Source organism: Zingiber officinale, chromosome 5B (genome assembly GCF_018446385.1).
Source record: "Zingiber officinale cultivar Zhangliang chromosome 5B, Zo_v1.1, whole genome shotgun sequence".
In the NCBI taxonomy this organism is placed as follows: domain Eukaryota; kingdom Viridiplantae; phylum Streptophyta; class Magnoliopsida; order Zingiberales; family Zingiberaceae; genus Zingiber; species Zingiber officinale.
In genome coordinates, this window is record NC_055995.1 from 120683216 (window position 1) to 120706136 (window position 22921).

The 22921-nt window shown below is 34.1% G+C and overlaps 1 protein-coding gene across 9 annotated transcripts; it reads right to left on the reverse strand.

The window, feature by feature from the left end:
* Window positions 1-1324: 1324 nt before the first annotated feature.
* Window positions 1325-22318, reverse strand: LOC121985644. 9 transcript variants are annotated; one of them, XR_006113232.1, is made up of 19 exons: window positions 21812-22316; window positions 20389-20586; window positions 19733-19816; window positions 18064-18123; window positions 16985-17029; window positions 16248-16447; window positions 15611-16099; window positions 15369-15480; window positions 15085-15279; window positions 14895-15011; window positions 14313-14375; window positions 14143-14217; window positions 12529-12579; window positions 11050-11127; window positions 8455-8589; window positions 4113-4220; window positions 3893-3958; window positions 1702-1954; window positions 1325-1436 (listed from the first exon to the last, which is right to left on the reverse strand). XR_006113232.1 is itself a non-coding variant. In XM_042539219.1 (18 exons), exons 1-18 carry the CDS (start codon window positions 22145-22147, stop codon window positions 1886-1888), a joined length of 2475 nt encoding a protein of 824 aa, XP_042395153.1. In that variant the 5' UTR covers window positions 22148-22317; the 3' UTR covers window positions 1438-1885. The 9 variants fall into 9 exon arrangements, 7 of the variants coding, with proteins under 7 accessions (XP_042395153.1, XP_042395155.1, XP_042395154.1 ...); XM_042539219.1 differs by lacking the exon at window positions 1325-1436 and having other exon boundaries at window positions 1438-1954; window positions 14901-15011; window positions 21812-22317; XM_042539221.1 differs by lacking the exon at window positions 1325-1436 and having other exon boundaries at window positions 1438-1954; window positions 14901-14984.
* Between the last annotated feature and the right edge of the window lie 603 nt (window positions 22319-22921).

Genomic DNA, 22921 nt, shown 5'->3' on the forward strand with positions numbered 1-22921 from the left:
GTTGGATTAATTCAAATATCTTGATCTACTTTTTAATAAATAAAATAATAATAATAATAATAGTACCATTTTTATTTAAAATTATGGACACATGGTTTGGTTGTTGTGTAGGGGGGCAAGTCAAGTGATTGTTTGGAAGTATCTGCCCATGTGAATAGTATGGCATTTTTAAGATTGATCTATTTTTCATTTAAAAAAGAATATACAAAATGTTACAATTTAATTTTCAAAGTCTCATTATTCGAAAGCATTTTATAAAAAGACAAACTTCAAATGACAAAAATGCATTTTAAATTTATTCACACATGATTCCTCAGATGCTTTTGTTTTCTTTTTAAACTCGAAAAGCTTTAGGTGCAACAGTTTATTTTGGATTTATAAGCCTTTGTCGTCATGTTTAAAATTGTATCCATCTCGTAAAATACTTCCATAACCTTACTACCTTTCGGTAAATTCAAAATGCTTCAAATGTATCAATTTGATTCGATAAAAATTGAGACGGAAAACATTATCAACCCAAGGTGCACTAATTTTGCCTTCGAGAGCATCCAATTTGTTGGCATCAACATTAGCAAACTCAAGATGCAACATCTTTCAGAATAAGCAAAAGTTTAATTAAATCTAATTAATTCAATTTTTTTTAAAAATAATTATTACAAGTAATTCAATTTTAAAATTCCTAATTCGATTAAACTGAATAACATGATTCAATTTGTTCAATTTTTGTTAAAGAGTTCAGTCAGTTTAGTTAGTTAAAAGAAATTATTTATCCGATTTCAATATAATCGATTCAGTTGTGAAGCGATTACTCAATCCTAAACATTTTTATATACTCAATTATATACTCAGGTGCATTACTTTAAGGTCTAGAATTTATGATCTAGAACATCACTTTATTCATATTTACTACAAATATTAGTGTATTCCAAAGTGCAAGATTTATATTCGTGCTTGCATAGATGCACCATTTTTTACTTTAGGCGCACCACTTAAACAGCTAGAGGGAAAGAATGGAGTAACATTGTCGTTGGCTTTGACGAGTGGAAGTGGCCGCAATTCACCTATAACAAGGTTTCTTTAGGCATTGAGATTGAGATTACTTCCAATATAAGTTACTAAAGCAAGGGAGACCTGACGGCACCCCCACGACAGCTCACATTATTGGGAGGAAAAAACAAGAGAGAATAAAGCTGTGGATCATAGTGTTGTTGGATGAAATGTCTAAAAGCTTCAACTGAAACAATAAAGCAAGACCAATCAAATTAGCAGCGTGCTCCAAAGCAACACCATAATTGAAAGATGGAAAAACATGTATCCTGTTGCAAAGGAAAACAAAATAATGGAAAAAAACAAGTTTAATTGATTAGGCTATAATTACATATGATAAAACTAAAAAAGGTTCCTGGGGCATTCACAGTGGGAATTCACTGTATACTCTGTAAAAAGAAAAACATGTTTGAACATTTAGAATATAATTATATACAAGTAACTGAAAGAATTGGTATATCCACCAAAAGTGGCTTAATGAAATAGTAATGGATATACAAGAATGGGAACAATAGGCCTCGCATACACCAGAGGGATCCCATTTTTTTTCAAAAAAAAAAAAAGATTGGGATGCATTCTTATTAACTTTGGGCCTTTCTTTGTTTTTTTTTTTCACAAATGAGGGTATAATACACAAAAATAATAATAACTTACATTGATGCAGCTCTTTATCAAGGTTGGCACACTGCTTGGAGAATCGCACAGAATGACAAGAATTTGCATTGTAGTACAGGCTTCGATGATATTATAGCATGTGGCCCACTCATGTGAATTTTAATTTTATCTTGATTGCCATCTCAAAGCTCATGGTATCCAAGTTGGGAGCTTCACAGAAATTCTATTCGTTCTCGTATCTAGAAAGCCGAGAATCTGAGAGGACAGAGAATAATTGTGTGTCTACGAGTAGCTGCATCAAAGTGATTAAAAGGTTAGAAACACAGCTAACTGTACACATTTCATTCACAAAGCTGGAAAAAAGGATGTCAGACATCGTATGTACAGCTCACAAGACTAAGTTTTAAGTATCAACCATGTTTTAAGTTGGCTCACAAGACTAAGTTTTAAGTATCAACCATGTTTTAAGTTGTGTCAAACAAGTTTTACTTATATTTAGAAATGTATCAATCAAGTTTTAAGAGTGATCATTAAATTGAACAAAAATTAAATGTTTAGGTCTCCAACGCTCATATTTGGTAATTGGATTAATACAAGTTCAAAATTAGTAAACTTAAGTAATGAGAAGAGTCCTTGGAGCCCTATTTATTAAACTTCTATAGTGTCAAAGGAAATACCAAAGTGCTTTGGAAGTAAAGGTAGGTCTTTAGCAATGACTAAAGCTCACCCAGGACACCGACGCAAGTCACAAAAGGTGAACAAGGTCTACGTGGGTAGAGATTATATCATGAAATTTTCTTGATTTAGGGAGAAGCCTAGGCCAAGGATTGACTCAACTAGGGAGAAATGTAGTTGAGAGTTTCACTGAGTGCCATGATGCTCGTTGTTGCAAGGCAACCTAACAATGTATCATACTATTATAGAGATCATTCATATTGTCTCATTTTAAAAAATGGATCACTTGAGCTTGGAGTGACACATCATGTGTAATAAACCATATAGAGTAGAAGCAGAGTTTTTAAGCCATGGTACATCTTGTCAGTGTGTTGTCACATCATGTGTTAGAGATTTGTTGTGTAAGAATCGAAAAGAATTGGATGTCGTCTATTCAGTTACACTACTCGTACTGAAAGAAAGAGAAGGGAGAGACGAGGGAAGGGAAGACTAATAAAACTATTCCCTCATCTTCCGCCTAATTTGGATAAAGAGAAATTGTGGCAAAAGAAATTTTGTGTGGATCCCCCACTGGATCAATCCAAAAAAATTCTTTAAAAATAGATAATGGCATATTTAATTGCTTCTACAGGGCATTTCTTTCTTTCGGCCCCCTCCCTTCTGAGGGCCACTAATGTTGGTTGACAATTAGTATTATCCAATAATTGAACTCCATGTAAGGCTTATCACTATTTCTATTCAAATAGTTTGTCACTTCTAAGTTTACACACTAGAATATTCTGTTTCTTTTCTCTGGCATCTTCGACGCTATTATTTTTTCTATTTATAAAATTCATTAACCATATTTTACTACAGCTCTTGGAATAGTAATTGTTATTTCTGAAATTTCTGGTAACTCAACATCTATCTCAGTAATTATAATCTCTGCTATACTAATTAGTCCCCACCAACCAGCAACTTTAAACTACGAAGTATGACTAGTCATACCATAGTACTATAAAACAAAAATTCAATTCAAACCCAGGTGGATTCTGATAATCACATAATGGGACAGATGAATTCTCTTCAATTACCTCTTCCTCAACAATAGCTTCCACAGAGTTGAATGCACCATGATATAACATTCTTATCACATGATTTAATTTTTTCCCCCCCTTTATGTTGTGCCATCACTATGTGGCTGAGGTGGAGCATGGATGAAATTGGAACTAAGTGAAAAAAAAGTTGAATCAAATGGATCATTAACTTGTCTTTTGAAAACACATAAATATTGCTATCACTCTCTTCAAAAGAGCTAAAAAAACAAGCGCAGTCATCATGTACAACTTCCATTGCTTTCTGTATCTCTAGTGAGCTCTACCTAGCCTCCAGCCCCAGTTATTACAGTTCCCTTTCTCACTTTACTTAATTGCATCAAAAACATTCCCACTAAAAAGAATTAAAAAGATAAAGCAGCAAGAGATAATAGCATTATATGGAATCTTTATGACAAACACAACCTAAAACACTATTTATAATTTTAATCATGCTCTGTGCAAGGTAATATAAAGTGTACCTTAATGAATGGTCGATCCTTGGCTGGAAAGGAGTCAACAAAACTGTCTTTAAGCAGAAGTGACACCTGTAAGTAACAGATACCATTGAAATACTTCCTCAAAGATTAACAGGTAACTCTCTAGAACTAGCCCAGTAAGTCTCACAAATAATATGTAATATGTAAGAACGCATTCACAAATGTACTAATAAATACCAGCATAAAGCCTAAATCTGAATACCTTGTCATTATTTGATTGCACATTAGTTATTGTATGAGAGCGCAAATTAGAACAAAATGATTCCAAGTAACTTGCCATTGCATCCAAGAACTGTCTAGCAGCTTCAGCCTGCAAACAAACCAATGAAAAATATTCAGCAACAATGTGAGCTTACAAAGCGATGAACTAATAATGAGTTGCAAACACCCCCATGAGATGTCCAGTTGGCTAGAGGGTGGCAGCCTTGCTACAATGGGGCAAGGGATCAATTCCCGATGAGCATATGCCCTCAAGGAAAAAAAAATCCCTTCCACCCCTAGTCGACTTGGCAGTTGAAGTCTAATGCATCCAAGCCTCCAACAGATACATGATTCCCGTTCATGATACGTGAAGTTAAATTCATCTATTTGATGCTTTATACGAGCAGATACTAACCACCTACTGTTTTTTTTTCTTTTCTTTTTTTGTTTGATGTGTAAATGTACTTATCAACTCCACCCAACGAACCAATCATGACTGGTCCCAAGCCTGGATAAAGAAGGAGGGCTACATTAGGTTGTCAGCCAGCATTAAACTATGGCAAATGTTCAATGAATAGATCCATTAAACTATTATACTAATATTAGGTTGTTCCCCGAAAGGAACGCGTTGCAGGGTCTGACTGTAATGTCTTGGCAAGGACCGCTACATCTCTACAACTCGGGTGTAGTGTTAAATATGCAAGAGTTTACGTTACAAGATCTAACGTATCGGTAAGGACCGCTACATCTCCATGAAAACTTGGGTATAGTATTAAATGGGCAAGAGTTATCACGTCATAGGTTGGATAAAAATAAATATTATAGGAAAATTAATAATCTAAGATTTAGAATATGTTCGAATCTTCATGGTAAATTAATGGAGGTAGTAGATGCGATGATTAGGAGAAGAATTTGGATTTTGTATGTACAAAAGACAAAATGGGTAGGCGAGAAGACAAAGATGATAGAAAATCCGGGTTTTAAGTTATAGTACACAGGAAAGAATAAAATAAGAAATTGAGAGGGTATTATAGATAGTTCGTTAAAGGATGAAATTGTAAAAGTAGTTAGAAAAGGAGATAGAATTATAACTCTTAAGATAATAATAGCAAAAGAAACTATCAACGTAATTAATATATATGTACCATAATTAAGATTAGATAAAGCTACCAAATTAAAATTTTGGGACGATCTAGATGCAGTAGTACAAAACATTCCGCCCAATGAAATGATTTTAATAGGTGATCTAAATGGGCATGAAAAATTAAAAATATGAGAGGGTACATGAGAGTTATGTGTTTGAAACGAAAAATGAAGAAGGCAAAACTATATTGGATTTTGCGATAACATATGATCTTATATTAGCTAATACATTTTTTTAAGAAAAAAGAACACTTGGTCACGTTCAAAAGTGGGAATAATAAATTGTAAATTAACTTTCTTATAGTTAAGAAAAGGGATAGAAAGATTTATAAAAATTTTAAGGTCATCCCTGAAGAAAGCTTAACTACTCAGCATAGGTTAGTAGTATTGGATATACACCTCAAGTTGTATCAATAGAAAGAAAATATATACAACTCCTAGAATTAAGTGGTGGGAGTTAAAAGGATAAAAAGCAAAATATATTTAAGGAGTAGAAGCATTAGGTGAAATATACGATAACTCTAATACGACATTGGGATAAAATGATATCATAGTTGAAAATAGTAACTAAGAGTGTACTCGATAAGTCAAAGAGACATGCACAAGTAAGGAATCTTGGTGGTCAAATGAGAAAGTATAAGAGAAAGTGAAAAAAAAAATGAACTTATAAAGAATTATATATTTATAAAAACGAGGAAAACTTTAAAAAATATATCATAGCCCATAAAGATGCTAAGAAAGTAATAAATGAAACAAAGAATAAAACTTTTAAATGATTATATCAAAAATTGAATACAAAAGAAGAGGACAAAGACATTTATAGAATAGCTAAAGTAAGAGAAAGAAAGACAAGAGATCATATCCAAATAAAATGTATCAAAGATGAATGCAATACGGTACTAGTTCATCAATATTTTAATGAAGGTTTTAATGACCAACTTAACTTAGATAATTTAAGTCAAACTTCAAAAATAAAATAAGTTTTAAATGGGATGCATAATAGAAAAATTGTTAGAGAAGATGATATTCCGATAGAGGTATGGAAGTGTCTAGGGAAACAAGGTATTGAATGACTTATAAAATTATTTAACATGAGATTGAAAACGAAAAAAATATTTGATCAATGAAGGATAAGTACTATAGTTCGTGCAAACTATAGGGGTATTAAACTAATGAGTCATACATGAAACTTTGGGAAAGAGCAATAGAAAACGAATTAAGGAAACTACAGTGACCGAAAATTAATTTGAGTTCATGTTTGGAAGGTCGACAGTAGAAGATATACATCTTCCTAGACAACTAATTGAAAAATATCGGAAGCAGAAACAAGATCTACACAATTATTCATTGACTTAGAAAAAGTTTATGATAGAGTTTAAGAGAAATTATATAGAAAATTCTAAAAAAAAATATTAGCGCAACATATATTAGACTAATTAAGGATATGTATGAGGATGTAATGACCAGAGTGAAGAATTCAAGCGGAGTAACTGAAGCATTTCCAATAAAGATAAAGTTACATCAAGTAGCAGCTCTAAGTCCCTATCTTTTTATATTAATTATGGACGAACTCACAGTACCGTGGTGCATGTTGTTTACATATGATATTAATTTAGTAGATGAAATACGTGAAGGAGTAAATGCTAAACTAGAATCTCGGCCGGAAACACTAGAAGGGAAAGGTTTTAGACTTAGTAAAAGAAAGGCAAAATATATGGAATTTAAGATTAGCAATATTAGACGTAAGAAGACAATTGTTAAGATAGAAGATGACGAGTTGCCTATAACTTAGAGTTTCAAATATTTAGGATCATTTTTGTAAAACAATAGAATGATTGAGTTAAATGTCTTATATAGAATACAAACTGGATGGTTGAAATGGAGGAGAGCTTTGAGTGTTTTATCTGATCATAAAATACCTCTAAAAGTTAAAGGAAAGTTCTATAAACCCGCAATTAGACTTGCTATATTATATGGAGTTGGGCTCGAGCACATGAGCAGAAGATAAGAGTTGTAAAGATGAGGATGTTAAGGTGAATGTATGTGCATACAAGGATGGACAGAATAAGAAATGAGAACATTAGAGAGAAAATTATAGTTGCATCTACTGAGGGAAAACTCCGAGAGATACGTTTAAGATGGTATGAGTATATACTTAGACAACCAATAAATGCTCCAGTTAGACGAGGTGAAACTATGACAAACACATATCAAACAAGTAAAAAAAAGACCAAAAAAGGCTTGGTTAACAATAATAAAACAAGATAAAATTTATTTACGTATAGATGATGACAAAGTAGGAGATAGAGCCCAATGGCGTAAAAGGATCCATATAGCCGACCCCACCTAGTGGGATAAGGCTTGATTGTTGTTGTTGTTGTGTAAATGTACTTATCTAATTTCTACATACATAAGACAGGGATGACATTTTACATAAATAAGGAATTAGCTACCATGTCCATAAGACCCATCAGATTAGACTAGAACATCTTTGAAGTCCAGTAATTTCAATGAATTCATGAAAACATTCAGACAAATGATGCCATCAAAAGTCAACAAGATCTTGCCTTTTGAAGGGGACATAATTCATAGAGATAAAGTCGTCATGGAATTTTCATGCTGAGACCGAATAAAGAGTTTAGAAATAATACTCTAGCACAAATTGCAATGCAAGATAAGCACATGTAACATCGAGGTGGGGTTATAGTTGAGTAACCCATCCTGATACCCTATTGTATAAAGTGCCAGATTGAACATGGAAGCCATAAGTTCATGTTTTTTCAAGCAAAGACTGGTTCAGCATAGTTTGCCGCTTCCAGCACAAGAGAAGCAGGCAAAACAATGCATACATCTATTTTTCCCTCTTTTTTTTTTTTGTGATGTTAGAATAGTAGGTAAGGATGCTTGCCACTGTGACATGGATACATAAGTTTCAATCTAGGATGACCTTTTGGCCGCAGAAGCAATGGAAGTAAAGTTTACAGTATTTACATGAAACTTTGTGTCAGTGTTCTCTACTTTTTGTAATATGCATAGCAAAGTCCCTAGCTTAAATATCTAGAACTCAATTTCATGTGTTTGAAGATTTGAGTCATTTTGTTTAAAGAAAAGTATATCTAAGAAATGATTCATGTTTTGGTGCCCAGGTACCTCATTAAAAAAGAAACAGGGATAAGCTAAACAACAAGAGACACGTAAACCTGGACTTCACTGCATTTGTAAACTGGATGTCGCTTAGCTATAGGATTCTCTGATGAGAATCTAGCATGAATAGGCCCTAGGTCAGATATTAGTTCTTTGTATCGTGGGAGTTGAGGCAGTGAGCATGATTTAACCTGCACAATTTGAAACATAATGTCCTATCATTTAGCAGGAATAGTCACTTTAAAACTCAAAATAAAAGGTCACAACAGCACAGGAATTAATTGGATATACAGTTTGTTTTATGCCTTTAACAACTATGATCAACTAATTAGTCTTGATATGCTAGTTTCACAGCTTTAGGATGGTGTCAACCTAGAACCTACCCACAGATACACTATGTACCTCTATTACCATTCTAGGAGAGAACTTTATTACCACATGATAAGCCATAACATAGTATGCAATCTTGCGACATGATATTATGCAAATAAACAATATAATCATATATCATAATGCATGTACAGTTTGTTATGACCAAGCAGAATGCATCCACAAACTAATAATAGGATATATAGCATGAAAATGTTCAAACTTCAACTATTTTATGAAATTATTTATGTATTTATAGCAGCCATCTAACATCTTTTCAATCATCAAGAAAGGTGTATGGTTGCACTAAATCTTCAAGTCAAGGCTAGCTGATTCTAGAAATCTTATTTTCTATGCCTTTTGTTTTAGGATATATCAAGGTTCAAAATCTATTTTGATGGAAATGATATTCTTTCGGTATGATGCTAGTGCTCGTGATTTGATATGCAGTGCCGGTGAAGAATTGGAAGAGGGAGAGGAAGGGGAAAGGATATGAAAAAGAAGAAAAGTAAGAGAACAATTATATATCAACCTTCATGTCACATTTAAAATGATACAATTTTGATATTGTATTATATGGATATAAGCTAAAAAATAATACACACTATTTCAATTTAGCTTGACACATTTGTTGCATGTCAAGGAGAGTCAAACATCAATAAAGTATGATGTTTATGGCATGATTGACATTTTATGTCAAAAGAATACATTTCAACCGTGTTGCCTAGCACGGTACGAGATTTCAAAGTATGGGATAGATTTCCACTACAAGATTAACTTAGCATCTCATTCAAAAATGTGTATTCTAGATAGTTATGGAACTTGTTTAATTATTTCTAGTGTTTGAAGTGCCGAGTCGCACTGCTCGAAACCGATGGAATTTACCGTTCCAATGCAGAAGCGAAACTGGCACCCCACGCGAATAAATTTGGTGTGCGTCAACTGTGCGCGATTGATGATCGCGAGATGCCTCCGTGCCGCCGAAAGCGTCGCGGGACACTTCTGACGCCATGGGACGCTTTCGATGGCGCTAGAAGCGTCGCGTGACACCTTCGCCGATGCCGGAAGCGTCTCGCAATGCCTCCGCCACCGCCTGTAGTGTCGTGGACACTTCTACCTCGTTCAAGCATGCGTACGTGCGTACTACTAAGAAAAGGAAAAAAAATAATTAACTTAAACAATTTCCAACTGAGATATGATATTTTGAATAGGCTTTCATAAAACCTAGTTAAATTATTCCTATAAAATATATAAAAAATCTATTTAAAATTGAAAAAATTAAAAAAAAATATTAATTGATATTATAAAAATTCTTTTTTTTTACTATTTTAAATTTTATTTGAAAATTCTAAAAAAATAAAAAAATCTAATAAATCATATCTATATTCTGATAATTTATTATTATTATCATTTTTTATTTTTACTATTTAATTGATATTTTGATATTTTTTACTAAATAACATATATTATTTAAACTAATAATTAATTAAATGAATAAACAATTAATTTATATAATTATGATTTAGGAATTTTAATTCGAGTTATTAATACATCTTTAAATAAAATTATATTTAATTATTTTTTCTAACCATATTAGGTTGTTCAAATAACTTATATAAAATTAATATACAACTTATTTTTAAATTATACACAATAAACATATTTATCTAATAATTACTATATATAAATAAAAAAACACCGAAACCGCATCAACATGGCATGATACGATACTGAAACCGTATCATTCTAATCTAGGATCAAAACCTCGGCACCGATCGAAACTTTAAACCTTGATTATTTCATAAACTCTAAGTATGCACAAGATAAACATCAAATTTGAATGAAAAAAAATGCTCATTAAACCTTTCTTTGATTTGACTTCTAACTTATATAAAAATAAAGTTGTGAATCATTAGTGATCATGCACCCAGCAAATTTTCTTTGAAAAATCTTCTTATATCTTTATTGAACTTGAATCTATTTCTAAGCTTGCTCTTCTCTACCATAGTCTTTCACTCACTTTTCATTTCCTTTTATCCACCAACTATGTTTGTGCAACTTGAGATATGTTAGCATTTGTTATGTGTCTAACTTTATTATATGACTAGTTTGAACATTGATTTACTGAAAGTAGAACAATGTATGAAAAGTGATCAACAAAGCAAATGACAACTTTATAGAACAAACGTAGCTAAAACTAAGTTCTGGAGTAAAAGTATAATCTAAGTTCTAGAGTTAAAGTATATGATATAACAGTAAAACACCTGAGCTTAGTCACCAACCTTATCCTTGTAAACATTAATCTGTACAAGATTGGATATTTTCATCTGAATATCAGTGGGTTTGTGCATTAGTCCTACCTGTGAAAAAGAATCATATTGTAAGTTTCAAGAATTACACATCGGAGCTAGAAAGACAAGGGAGAGAGTGGAAAGCTCATTGGTATTAAGTACAAAGCCCTAAGGGCCAGCCAACAAAACACAAATGTATATGCTTAATAAAAATAATTTGTGTTCCCATATTAACAACAAAGAAAAGGTAATATTTTGCTACAAATCTTGGAGCATCAAATTTCTGGTGTTCACCACAAATGTATATGCTTAATAAAAATAATTTGTGTTCCCATATTAACAACAAAGAAAAGGTAATATTTTGCTACAAATCTTGGAGCATCAAATTTCTGGTGTTCACCACAAATGTATATGCTTAATAAAAATAATTTGTGTTCCCATATTAACAACAAAGAAAAGGTAATATTTTGCTACAAATCTTTGAGCATCGAATTTCTGGTGTTCACCATAAGTTAATAATCAGCTTAGAATATTTGCAATTGTTTTGCATCTGGTTTTTGCTGTTCCTGGTGAAGCTCTTGGCAAGTAAATCAAAAATCAAGATTCAAGTGGTTTCTTAGATTTTCTTGCCGAGGATTAGGAATCAACCTCTAATAAAACAAAAAATCATTAAACAGAAGATATCAAGTTCAATTTTGTTGACATGGTTTGTATTTACAACTATTTCATAATGGCCTTCTCCATGGCAGGCCTCCTAGTACTAGCCACACTGTTGACATACCAATTAAAGAATATAGACGCTTCCTCCACTGATAAACTACTCAATCTTAGAATGCACCATCTTAGACAAGTGTAGACTTGTGTGTGTTACTAAATGTATCATAGTTTAAGCAATTAATGCCCCTGATTCAGGTAATTTCCCAGCGAGCCAATGAATTACATTATTGACAATCAAGTTGTTATGCATATTACTTCTAATTCTATGTTAAAACACATTGAAATTGACTATAACTTCATCAAAAAAAAAAAGTGAGTCAAAGAAACCTTCGCCTCTTTTATTAGTTTAAACGATCATCTAGGGAATTAGCTCTTTATTCTTTGAGAGTTCTTAGGATTAAGTATATTTGTAATAAGTGGGGCTTTATAATATCTCCAAACTAGCTTGAGTGGGACAGTTGAGGATCAAATTGTAAATACAATATGATTCAATAATATATATGTCAACTTGAAGGATGCAATTGTAAAAGAATAATGATGGTAATCTATATTGAGGTAGAGATGGACCACCTAGGCCAATGACTAAATAATTTCCCCAGTCTAATAAATGTATTCCTTTTATTCAAGTTATTGAAGGTAAAACTTCCTGCACAATTACATAGCACTTTCTGCAGATTTTGAGAACATAGTATATAAACCACCATATGGCATTGGAATATGAAAAGGAATAAGAATTGAATAAGAAGAACTTACAATATAGGGAACTGGAGCATCCACAAAGTCCAGCATTTTTCTTGGTAGTATCTGAAAATATGTTTTAAATGATTAAATGGGCATATCACAGTTGCTCCAAAAGCCTACAATCACCTAGGGATTGATGGAGAACTGCAAGAATATTAAAACACAATTGCTCACTTCAAAATAGAAACATTTGTTAGAATTTCAAGCATCCAATTAAATATTCAGGTTAAGTCTATCAATCAACTTACACCATTAATAAGTCAATTTTATAAACATTGCAAGCTTTATTTCCCTTCTCATGTAGCCTCGTAAGTTTGTTAAAAATGTGGCACACCTCAACTTTCCTTACCTCCCATTTCTCTCCTCCTTTCTCGCATGGGATCATAAGAAACACACCGTTAAGATTTAAGCAAGCAACTTCCTCAAGCAGCTACAGACATAATTGATCAATTTGAGAATTGATTCATACAGAAGTGCACAACTGACTTGCCACAAGCTCTTAGAGAAGAAAAGACACCTCTATTATAACAAGTGGTTGCTATTTTCATTCTTTCAAAGGATGCAAAAGAGCCCAAAGTAGAGGTGAGGAGCTGGTGACAGATAAGCAGTGAGGATCTAAGGTAAATCATCCACCAATGGATAGGATGATGGATAAATCAAAATAAAGAACAAGTTAGTGATACTCATTAAAAAGGTATGACAATCACAGGCGCAACATCATTCTTTAGGCCTCTCCTGACAGTCTGCCTTCCCTCTGTCCCAATTGCTATGTTCTAGTTCTTAACATTGTTCCTAACCACATAAGCATCCTACATCATAACCGAAAATAAACAAGAAAGGATCCAGATATGATAATGAGCAAAGTAAAATTCCTACAGTTAGCTACCTTCTAAGAAGATGACAACAAGAAATCAACAAACAGGGTACTTAGATAATTTCAAAATGTAGGATGATTTGCATGGGAGTTTGGATGATTTCCATGTGGTGGGCAATTTTGAGATGACCTCCAATTGAAAGAGAAATTCAGTTTGCAGTTTGACATTTCACATTTGCATTTTTTTAATGTGAATGCTTATTTCCATTAATGTAGATATGCCTACATTTTTTTTATTTAAAAGCTTGAGATGATTTTTGAATTCCAATTGGAAGGAAATGTAAGAGACAACAATCATCATCATGTCAGACTATAGTGTGTGTCAATATAATACAATAATTGATCCATACAGGTTTGACAAGTTACAGAGATTGGCAATGGACCAAAATTTTAAATGATCGTTGTATTTACAACTCAAGTGAAGATAGCAAGCATGTACTTACTTAATGTACTCATAAATATTTGTTTGCAAACTATAGTAGTTTAAAATGTTTAGGTTGAGTTGAGTCGAGTAAAATAATTTTTTGACTTGAGAATTCCAGTTTTTGGAGGAATAGCCAAATTAATTGTTTTAAAGGATATGCTAGTTAGTAGTGAATGCTACAGATCATTAATATAATGAGTGTCTTCTGCATGATAAGAAAAAATATCTCTAATGATTAATAACAGAAAATGATAACATTCAATACAACTTACACATTTAATACAAAATTGCATAGGTCCATGAGAAGGGATTTGGTAAATAAACTCACTGGAAGAAATAAGCTATGCCACTGAAATGGACGAATCATGGGTATGATGGATAACACTATAGCTGATAGCATACCCTGCAGTTGTTTTAACAAAACTAAAAAAATGTCATTATGAAGTGAACTAAGTTACATAATATGAAAAGTAGAGGGTTTAAGGAAAACAGACTAACCAAATTTGGGCATATGACAGCAACTTGTTTTTCCAATAAAGCTCCAGCTAAGAGTGCCAAAATCTGAAAGAGAAGTTGTTAGATTTCCTGCTGAGTAAATAATTACCCAACAACTAATAGGAAATAAAAAAATAAAACAACAATCTATATGCATGCAATCTACATTGGCTTCATGTTTCACCATTTGCCTATTTCAACAAAAGTTCTTGAATCTTTGACTAAAGAAACTCAAATATTTTAAGCTTACTGCACTTGGGCAAATTGTTCTCTACCTCAACTAGGCGCACGAAAAACACTAGGAAGGTATAGGATAGATTCTTTAAGGTTTTACCTCTTTCACTCACTTCGTTAGTGTAGGACAGGGACTTGTAGGACACTTGCCAAACAGATACGATTTTCTGGTGGCTCTGTCTAATTTGAAACGTCCAAATTGTCATTTCAATATGTGGCAAAATGAATCACATTGTTAATGCTATTTGTCACACCATTGTGAACCTCCATGTGTATGTAATCCTAGTTAAAGTTGTGCAGAAATCCCCAGCAGGAACATTTAAAACTATAAAAAAAATACAGAGTACCAACACTTTCAAGTGATAAAGCACGGCAAATTGTAGCAGTAGTCCAGATCGATAGAGCCAGAGCTTCTTCTGCAGCTGCCAACCGTGCATTAACCTTGTTGAACAATCTTGGCTTTAGAATCTAAGCTTCGTAAAAGAATTGAAAGAAAATGAACAAACCAAGTCAGAGTAGATATACTGATGGAAGACTTTACCTCGTTAACTTCTTTTGGTGACAAAGGAACTACATCAGCAAATGCAGCATCCAACCCAAGAGATGACATCCCAGGTCGGCAATACTTGATTGGCTGTAAATGATCTAGAGGATGAAAAATTATTTCACCTCCACGTGGGGGAAGAGGAAGAGCATGATAGCCACAAACAATCTGTAATGGTTCATTGTTATTTGCCTGCAGCACAAGAAGCAATAGATGATGTCCAAAAAAACATATAGGCATGAACATTAGTATCTTTCCAACGTCAAGGTAGAACAATAAACCTTAGCCCACTCCATCACTTTTTCATCGGCAACATTGGTTTCATTTTTGGAGTTTAACTCTTCTTCCTCATCATCATCAGACCCCACACTTCTAAATGAACTGTCCAAACCACTTAAAAAGTATGCAAACAACGAAATCTTATAAGGCCTTTGAAAGAAATGTAAAACAATAAAGTTAAAAGATGAAACTTGCTTGCCATAAAAATAAAAACAACATAAAGAAGTAATAAGGACTTTTTTACCTGTACACAGACTCCAAACTTTCCACGCGTTGCAGTTTACCACTGGCACAAGCGTATGACATGCCAATGTCAGGTGATGCATGCCCATTCTCAAAGCATCCATTTAATCTTTCAAAACTATCAGAACGTGATCCTGATGTCTCCGACGTATTGTCATCATAGATTGGCCCAGTCCTTCTTGTTTCCCGGTCTAGCTCTCTCAGATGACTAAAATCTGATGCGTCACTAGCAGAAACACTTTCAGGGGACTGTGGTTCCAAACTCCTATAAGGAGATGATGAAACCTCCCTTTCAACTGGAATAACTGAAGAAGAAACAAGACCAGAGACAGTATCAACTGGTATAGCATAATCCATCCAAGTAGAAAACAACTGCTCAGAATTCTCAGATAGTTGCTCAAAACAGGAGACCCCATGTGAAATAGACTCCGTAAGAGCCATTTCACTTACATAATGTGTTATCCTGTCAAGGCGCTCCTGTGCAATTATGCTGTCAAAAATGCAATTTTGGATAAATATCAGATAATAATTGAAGACAATGGCTGCAGATACATAGCAGTATATAGATAGCCTAAATAGTATGCCTGTATATAAATAATTCAAAATATAAAATTAGCTAATGGAAATGAGAGGTGTACCTGTTGAGCATCTCATAGTGGAGCTCAAAAAATGGAACCCTTGTGAGAAGACAATAACAGCGTGGTGCAGCTACCAAGAACCGGCTGGATTTGCAAGATGAATGGGGGAGGGGTGAAACAGCACCTAAAATACCCGGTGCCCGCTGAACTATCTCCTGAATATGGAGGCAAACACCATATAATGGTGCATTGTCCGAGGACTGAGTGGCACAATGATACAATCAGAACATAGAAAAAATGCTGCAGATAACAGAACATAGGAGAAAACAGACCATACATAATTGTACACATTCAAACCTTACTTTTAAGTTACGCAGAAGAATGTGAGAAAACACATACACAATATCAAACATAAAAACACCAAATTAGTTCCCAAAACATTACAAATATTTATGCTAGATTAACTGGATGTAGCAATTTACTAAGTTACTTAAAAGTTAAAACTTGGATATTAGAATCCACTGTAGATCTACACCAATACGTCTGTTTTAAAAAACTTTACATATGGTCAGTCAGGCTGTTAGGTATCAAAATGCAGAGTCGATGTCCAGCACCAAAATGGAAGGGGCTTATGAGGAAGCCAAATAAGGCATTTGAAATCATGCTACATAGACAAAAGGATGAGTGATGATTTCAAAGTATTACAAAACAGGCACACAAGCAAAAGATAAAATCACAGCAGAGCAAGTCAAATAATGGGAATCTAAGTAATGAAAATCCATGAATAAGAAGAAGACCTTCAAGCAGAAGACAAATGCAAAATCGTCGCTTGAAAGATGTTCCTGCAGATAAGATAGAAGTGGATGATAAGTGAGAAGTAGAAATATAAAGCCATGTTTTTTCAATGGTTAAACAAAAGAAACCACAAGGACAACACAAGCACAACAAATTTACCCAACATGTTAAACATCAAGTTGAACTAGACAAAGATATTAAAAACACATGAAAAGATGTCATGAATGTGTGAGATCAACCAATAATATTAGCTTCTCGTCCTCACAGCAATGACTTGATGACATATGAGGTCAATGGCCCCTCTCCAATTCAATATATTAATCATCACAGCAGCACTTATCAAGGTTCAATGTTCTCTCTGCTTTGAGCATTCATGGGTAAGTTATAGCTTCTGGCACAAAATCAATGGTTGAACACATTAAACCAATTGGCACCTGGCACCAGATCAATGGGCACATTGAAGGCAGTAAACCAATTCCACAAGTGTGTATTTGTATGTGTGTGGTTTTGAGTGTGAGCACAAGCGCAAAGGACTCCTGCTTTCATATAAGTTAATGGAAAAAGTCAGATGAGTTTTTTTAGATAAAACATTTCATTGTTTTTGCAAGTAAATTATCCAATTTGGGATGCCTGACAAGGACTGGACAAGGCTGTTCTGTATATACCACATAAGGAGGAAATGATGTGGTACATGGTACATATCATTGTGAACATGGAACGATACCAATACTGGATCGAAAACAAATCTATAAAATAACAAAATTCTGCATTACTAAACTGCCAGTAGTTGGAATCTTAGGGGCACACCTGGAATTGATCTTAACAACCCATAAGAATGAAATTGATTGTGAAATTTAATGTGCTACTAAGAGTGAACAACTAACGAATGAAGAGCATTCTTGTTGGCACTTTTAACACATTGATTTTGAAGAAAAGCTGTGGAAAATGATATCTTAGAATATATCTAATGCAGAAAAAGTTAAATAATATTTTATATTTTCCTAAGTTCAGATAAATGAAGAAACAATGATCTACTTCTAAATTTAAAATATATGTAAGCAAAATGGCATTTCTAGCATACCTGGCCAAACACAATCTCATTGAGATCACTCATAGAAGGTGTTCTCTGAATCAAGCGAGCCTGCATTGCATCATATTATAAAATTAGTAACCGGATCCATGAGCTGATATTCTATATAAATTAGTCATGTAACACAAGAATAATACATGGTACTCATTCATTCTTTAGTTACCATGACCAAAATCTATCAACATGCTAAAAGTCAAGAACTTAGAGCACGAAAAACAAGAATATAACTAATAACAGAATTGTAAACAACATAAGAAAGAAGAAGAAATATCTCTACTCCATATCTTCAACGTTATATTAGAGACAGAAAATTTAGACAATATTTTAAATACACAAATTCTTAGGTTAATATTTGAATAAATTTTCATGTGAAACTAAGATGAAGTTTAGAGCTTTACAAAATTTAAAGAATCAGTTCCAGTTATTTAAGAAAATTCTTGAAGTTCACGTGTTAGCCTAAATTGGGAGATAGTCTTGATCCCCATCAGCTAACTTATGAAAGTAGAGAATATATGTGAGTTGAAAATATATATATGTGAAGTGAAACTATAGTGATAAAAAATTGAATAGTAAAATATTATCATCATTCTTCACCTCAGATTACTCTAATTTTCAGATTCCTAGCAAATGCTAGTGAAAATAACATGTTCAAACAATGTCTAAAACGATGGAATGCCAAGAATAGTTCGTCATATCAACATAAACCATGATTTATTGCTCTGAACCACAGCATCAGAGTTCCAGATTTCCAATCAAGGTTTAAAATTTTCAATACCAATTACCATCACAAACTAGAATGGAATGGTAATGGTGTTGAACCATATCAACACAGGTCAGATGTAATTTCTTATTTGATTTGAGTGTATCCCATATTTTTTATTTTCTATAAGAACAACATCTGTATCATAATTTATTAATAGATGTCTATCACCTGCAGATTAAACCGCCTAATACCCTACCTAGAGACATAATACACATAATTCTTCCCAGTTTACTTATAATCTAGATAAAGGGGAATTCGAACTAGATTATTTCATATTTAAATTTAGATAATGATTTGGTACAGGGCCTAGAGAAGTAAAAGCTTTAGATATTTATTAGAAGTGATGAACACATTATTTCAAAACAGAGAGACAAACAGATAGTTGTAGAATTGATTGTGAAATTTGTCTATCAAAGATTTTGCATATCATACAAGAAAATTGAATGCAATTATCTAAAATAAGAAGAGATCATATTTTGATAGAAAACTTGACAATTTGATGGAACATCAATGAGATTGTATTCTCTTCTTTAGTTCTATGTTTATCTTATCTATCAATGAGTAGTTGTTCTGATGATCACTAGATATAGGGATCACAACGCACAGTGTAGTCTGGGTGAGATACCTATGCCACCCTACAGGTAAGTCAAGGGTAATTTCATGCATCGAGATAAGTATATTTTGTCAGACTTGAATGGTTTCTACATTGATCCTCTATCAAACTTGTAATTGGCCCAGATCAAGTAATATCTGTTGAAATGCATAATGCAACACACAATCAGTGCTTCATTCATCCACATTGTCACGTGACTACATACTCTGCCTTTAATATTATATTTTCACCACTTAGGTTTCTTTGGTCAATGATATAGTAATTCAACTTGTTTGTGTGCAAACCTTAACACCTTCGGGAAAGCAGAAAGTAGGGACCTCGTACTCTCTCATTGTGGCTCTCTTTCCAGGAGGATACTTGAAAAGAATCTGCAATTCCAATTTGAAAAAGCATGTAAGAGCAGTAGTATTCCATAGGCATATAAAAAGTATTAAGAGTCAAAATCGCACAAACGGAATTCAGGAAAGAGTATCTAAAAATCAAATTTTACCGAAGAGATAAAAATTGAGCGTGTGCAAACTATGTCGACAAAAATTTGGGGGGTAATAAATACCAAGTGAAACTAATAGGGCGTAAATCCTACAGTGGGAAACTAAAAGAGGGTTGCAAGTTTGCAATCACTTGAAATATAAGCTCAACTATTTCCAACAGGAATATCAAAGGATTTGGAACTGAAATACTAACACATCTTAAAGAGATAGAAGATAACTTATTGCATCTATCCTTGATCTGACACTTTGATTGTATATTGGGTTCTAACAGACAAGTAAAAATATGTATATCAGGAACTTAACCAATTAATAAGAAAACACATGTGTTCAAAAATGAAGTACAACATAATGAAAGTGAACAAGCTACTATAATGAAACTAGAAATACAGCCTACTATAAATGCTTCTCAGAAATAAAAAGTAAACAACGCCATAGTGAATAAAGCAGACCTGAGGTTCCAAAGTAGGCATACACCCATGATACTGATGTTTTCTAAGATCCAAGATTTCAGATTTTGCAACCTCTGACTCCCAGATTTTTCTTTTAGCAAAAGCAGCTTCAACAGCTTCAACATTTGCATTTGAATGAAGACCAACAATGAAAAAGTGTTCATATAACGACATGGGTTCTTTATTTTGACTATGATCCTGCACTAAGATTGTTCATTTCAAAAAGCAAAGACTAGACATCTGAAATAGCAATTCAAACAAAAAAAGTCATCGGCAAAGGTGAAAAACAGATCCCTACCAATTAATGGTTGACTATGAATAAGCTATTAGTTAAGTCAAAACAAGGAAGTGCAAGATCAGAAAAAATAATGTGTTCATTGCATTCACTGAATTACATGTTTGGATGAATGTGTTATAAACAGATCTAAATAAGGTTGCTGATTTGTGGATCTCATCATGGCAGAAAATTATGGTATACTGGCCTATTGAAGTGCCTGAATTCCATTTGGTAACAGTTTTTACTGATCCCATGCAGCTTACCAAAGTTTTGACTGTTGACTACTTGGCTTATTTCTCATATGAGACTGGGAAAGGCATAACATTTTAACTATCCGGTACCATTGAGATCCAAGTAATTATTTATACTGCAACTGTTGGAAGTTGGGCATTTTAATAAAAGTTCCACGCAATAAAATTAAAACCCTTTTGAAACTTGAAACTCAAGTTTCAAAGCCAGGTTTTATTCAACGAGGGGAAGCTGTCACATATTAATATTGCAATTGTCAAAAAATCAGATTTGATAGTTTACAAGGAGCATAAGTCATTGAGTCACTGGCGCAAATATTTGATTAGAATAAAGACCATGCTACATGGTTCAGAATCATGTATCCCAGCCTGGTAGGAGCTGTGCGTACTAGGCTGGCAATGGACCAGTTGGTGGGTCACATGTCTTCAGGTGGTTTGCATGCATATTGAAGGATACACAATGTGAATTGCATGAATCGAACACTACATGGCTATTTACTGATTGGTTACCAGTTGGTACATATACAACAGCTAGAGACCAGAGTCCTTGTCCCATCTCCCTTGATTCCCATAAATGGAAAATTTGGTCATTTTCTAATTGCTAGGGACTAGTTTCTCATGCATAAACCCATTCTCTTGATAAAGAGAAATCCATCCATAACTTTTCTTTTTTTGCGGTGTATTACTCAAACTAAAGTGAAGACTTGCTATAAACCAAATAAACAAGAAGGAAAAGAATAAGGTCAATCTGTCAACACCGTCTCTTGGCTTTACGCAATAAGTGAGCGTGGTTGATTTGATAGCATCGTGTTCGTTTCCTTTCATGTTTACGATCCAAATATCATAAGCATTAACATATATCAAAATAGAAGAAAAGGAGCAGTAGAACGTGTAATACCCTAGCTTTGGCTTTGATTTGATACCACTGCCGCTTCTGATTCACCATCATCTCAAAATTGACCATCGCCTTCAGGCTCTGCTCCCTGCCGCCGCCAGCGAGCCCGCTCCCGCCGTTGCCCGGGCCCCACTTCCACGCCCGCAGCATCTGCGAGCGCCACCTCTGGAAGCTGCTGCTCCGCGCGTGCCGCACCTGCCGAATCTGCGGCATCGTGGAGGAGCCGTCCGAGGGCGGCAGCGGCGCGGTCCCCGCCGCCGTGGACGCGCCCGTCGGTGGCCCGTCCGAAGCAGCCGCGACCTCGGCCTCGGCCGCCTCGAGGGGCTCGGTCTCCTCCATGGCGGCCTCGAGGGTCTTCTCACCTCGGAGATCCTCCGACCGACAGGGATGATCTCATGCAGAGCACTCGCCGGATCGCCGAATCGCCAGATCGAGCGAGAGGGGCGAAAATTAGAACCGAAGAAGGAGGAGGGAGATCGAAGCTGTTGGTGGGGAAAATTCAATAAAACTAACCAGACCTTTGTGGGGGGACGAGATGGTGGTGGTGGGGGGCGTAACGGCGTCGACGCACGTGGTCGGACAGCTGAAAATGGGGCCCACACTGGTAAACCACCTATTTTGGTCGCTGGTAATTGCGTGGCGGCGTCAATTTGGGAAATCGCCGCGCTGCTTACAATATATATATTTATTTTTTGTTTTCGATGAATTGAGGTCAGCGCTTCGATCCGCCCTAATTTATTCATTAATTTTCTTTCTCTGTTTTTCATCGTAATTTAGTGAAGGATTACATCCTCTTTGATATTAAATATTTAATTATTCAAACTCAGGAGAATTTTAATTTTAATAAATTAATAAATAAATTTTCCATAATAAGTGGTTGATACAATGAATCATGAATACTTTTCAATGAAATAAAAAATAATTGAAAATTCTCAGAATTAGTTAAATTGAATATATGATTTTAATTAAAAAATAGTTTTTGCCTAACCTAGTATATAAGTTTTCAAAATATCTAAATTACGTATCATAATTTTAAAATTATCAAATCACGTACCGACTTCTTATTTTATCCTCATACTCAAACCAATTCGATTCGAAAAATAAATCAGTTGA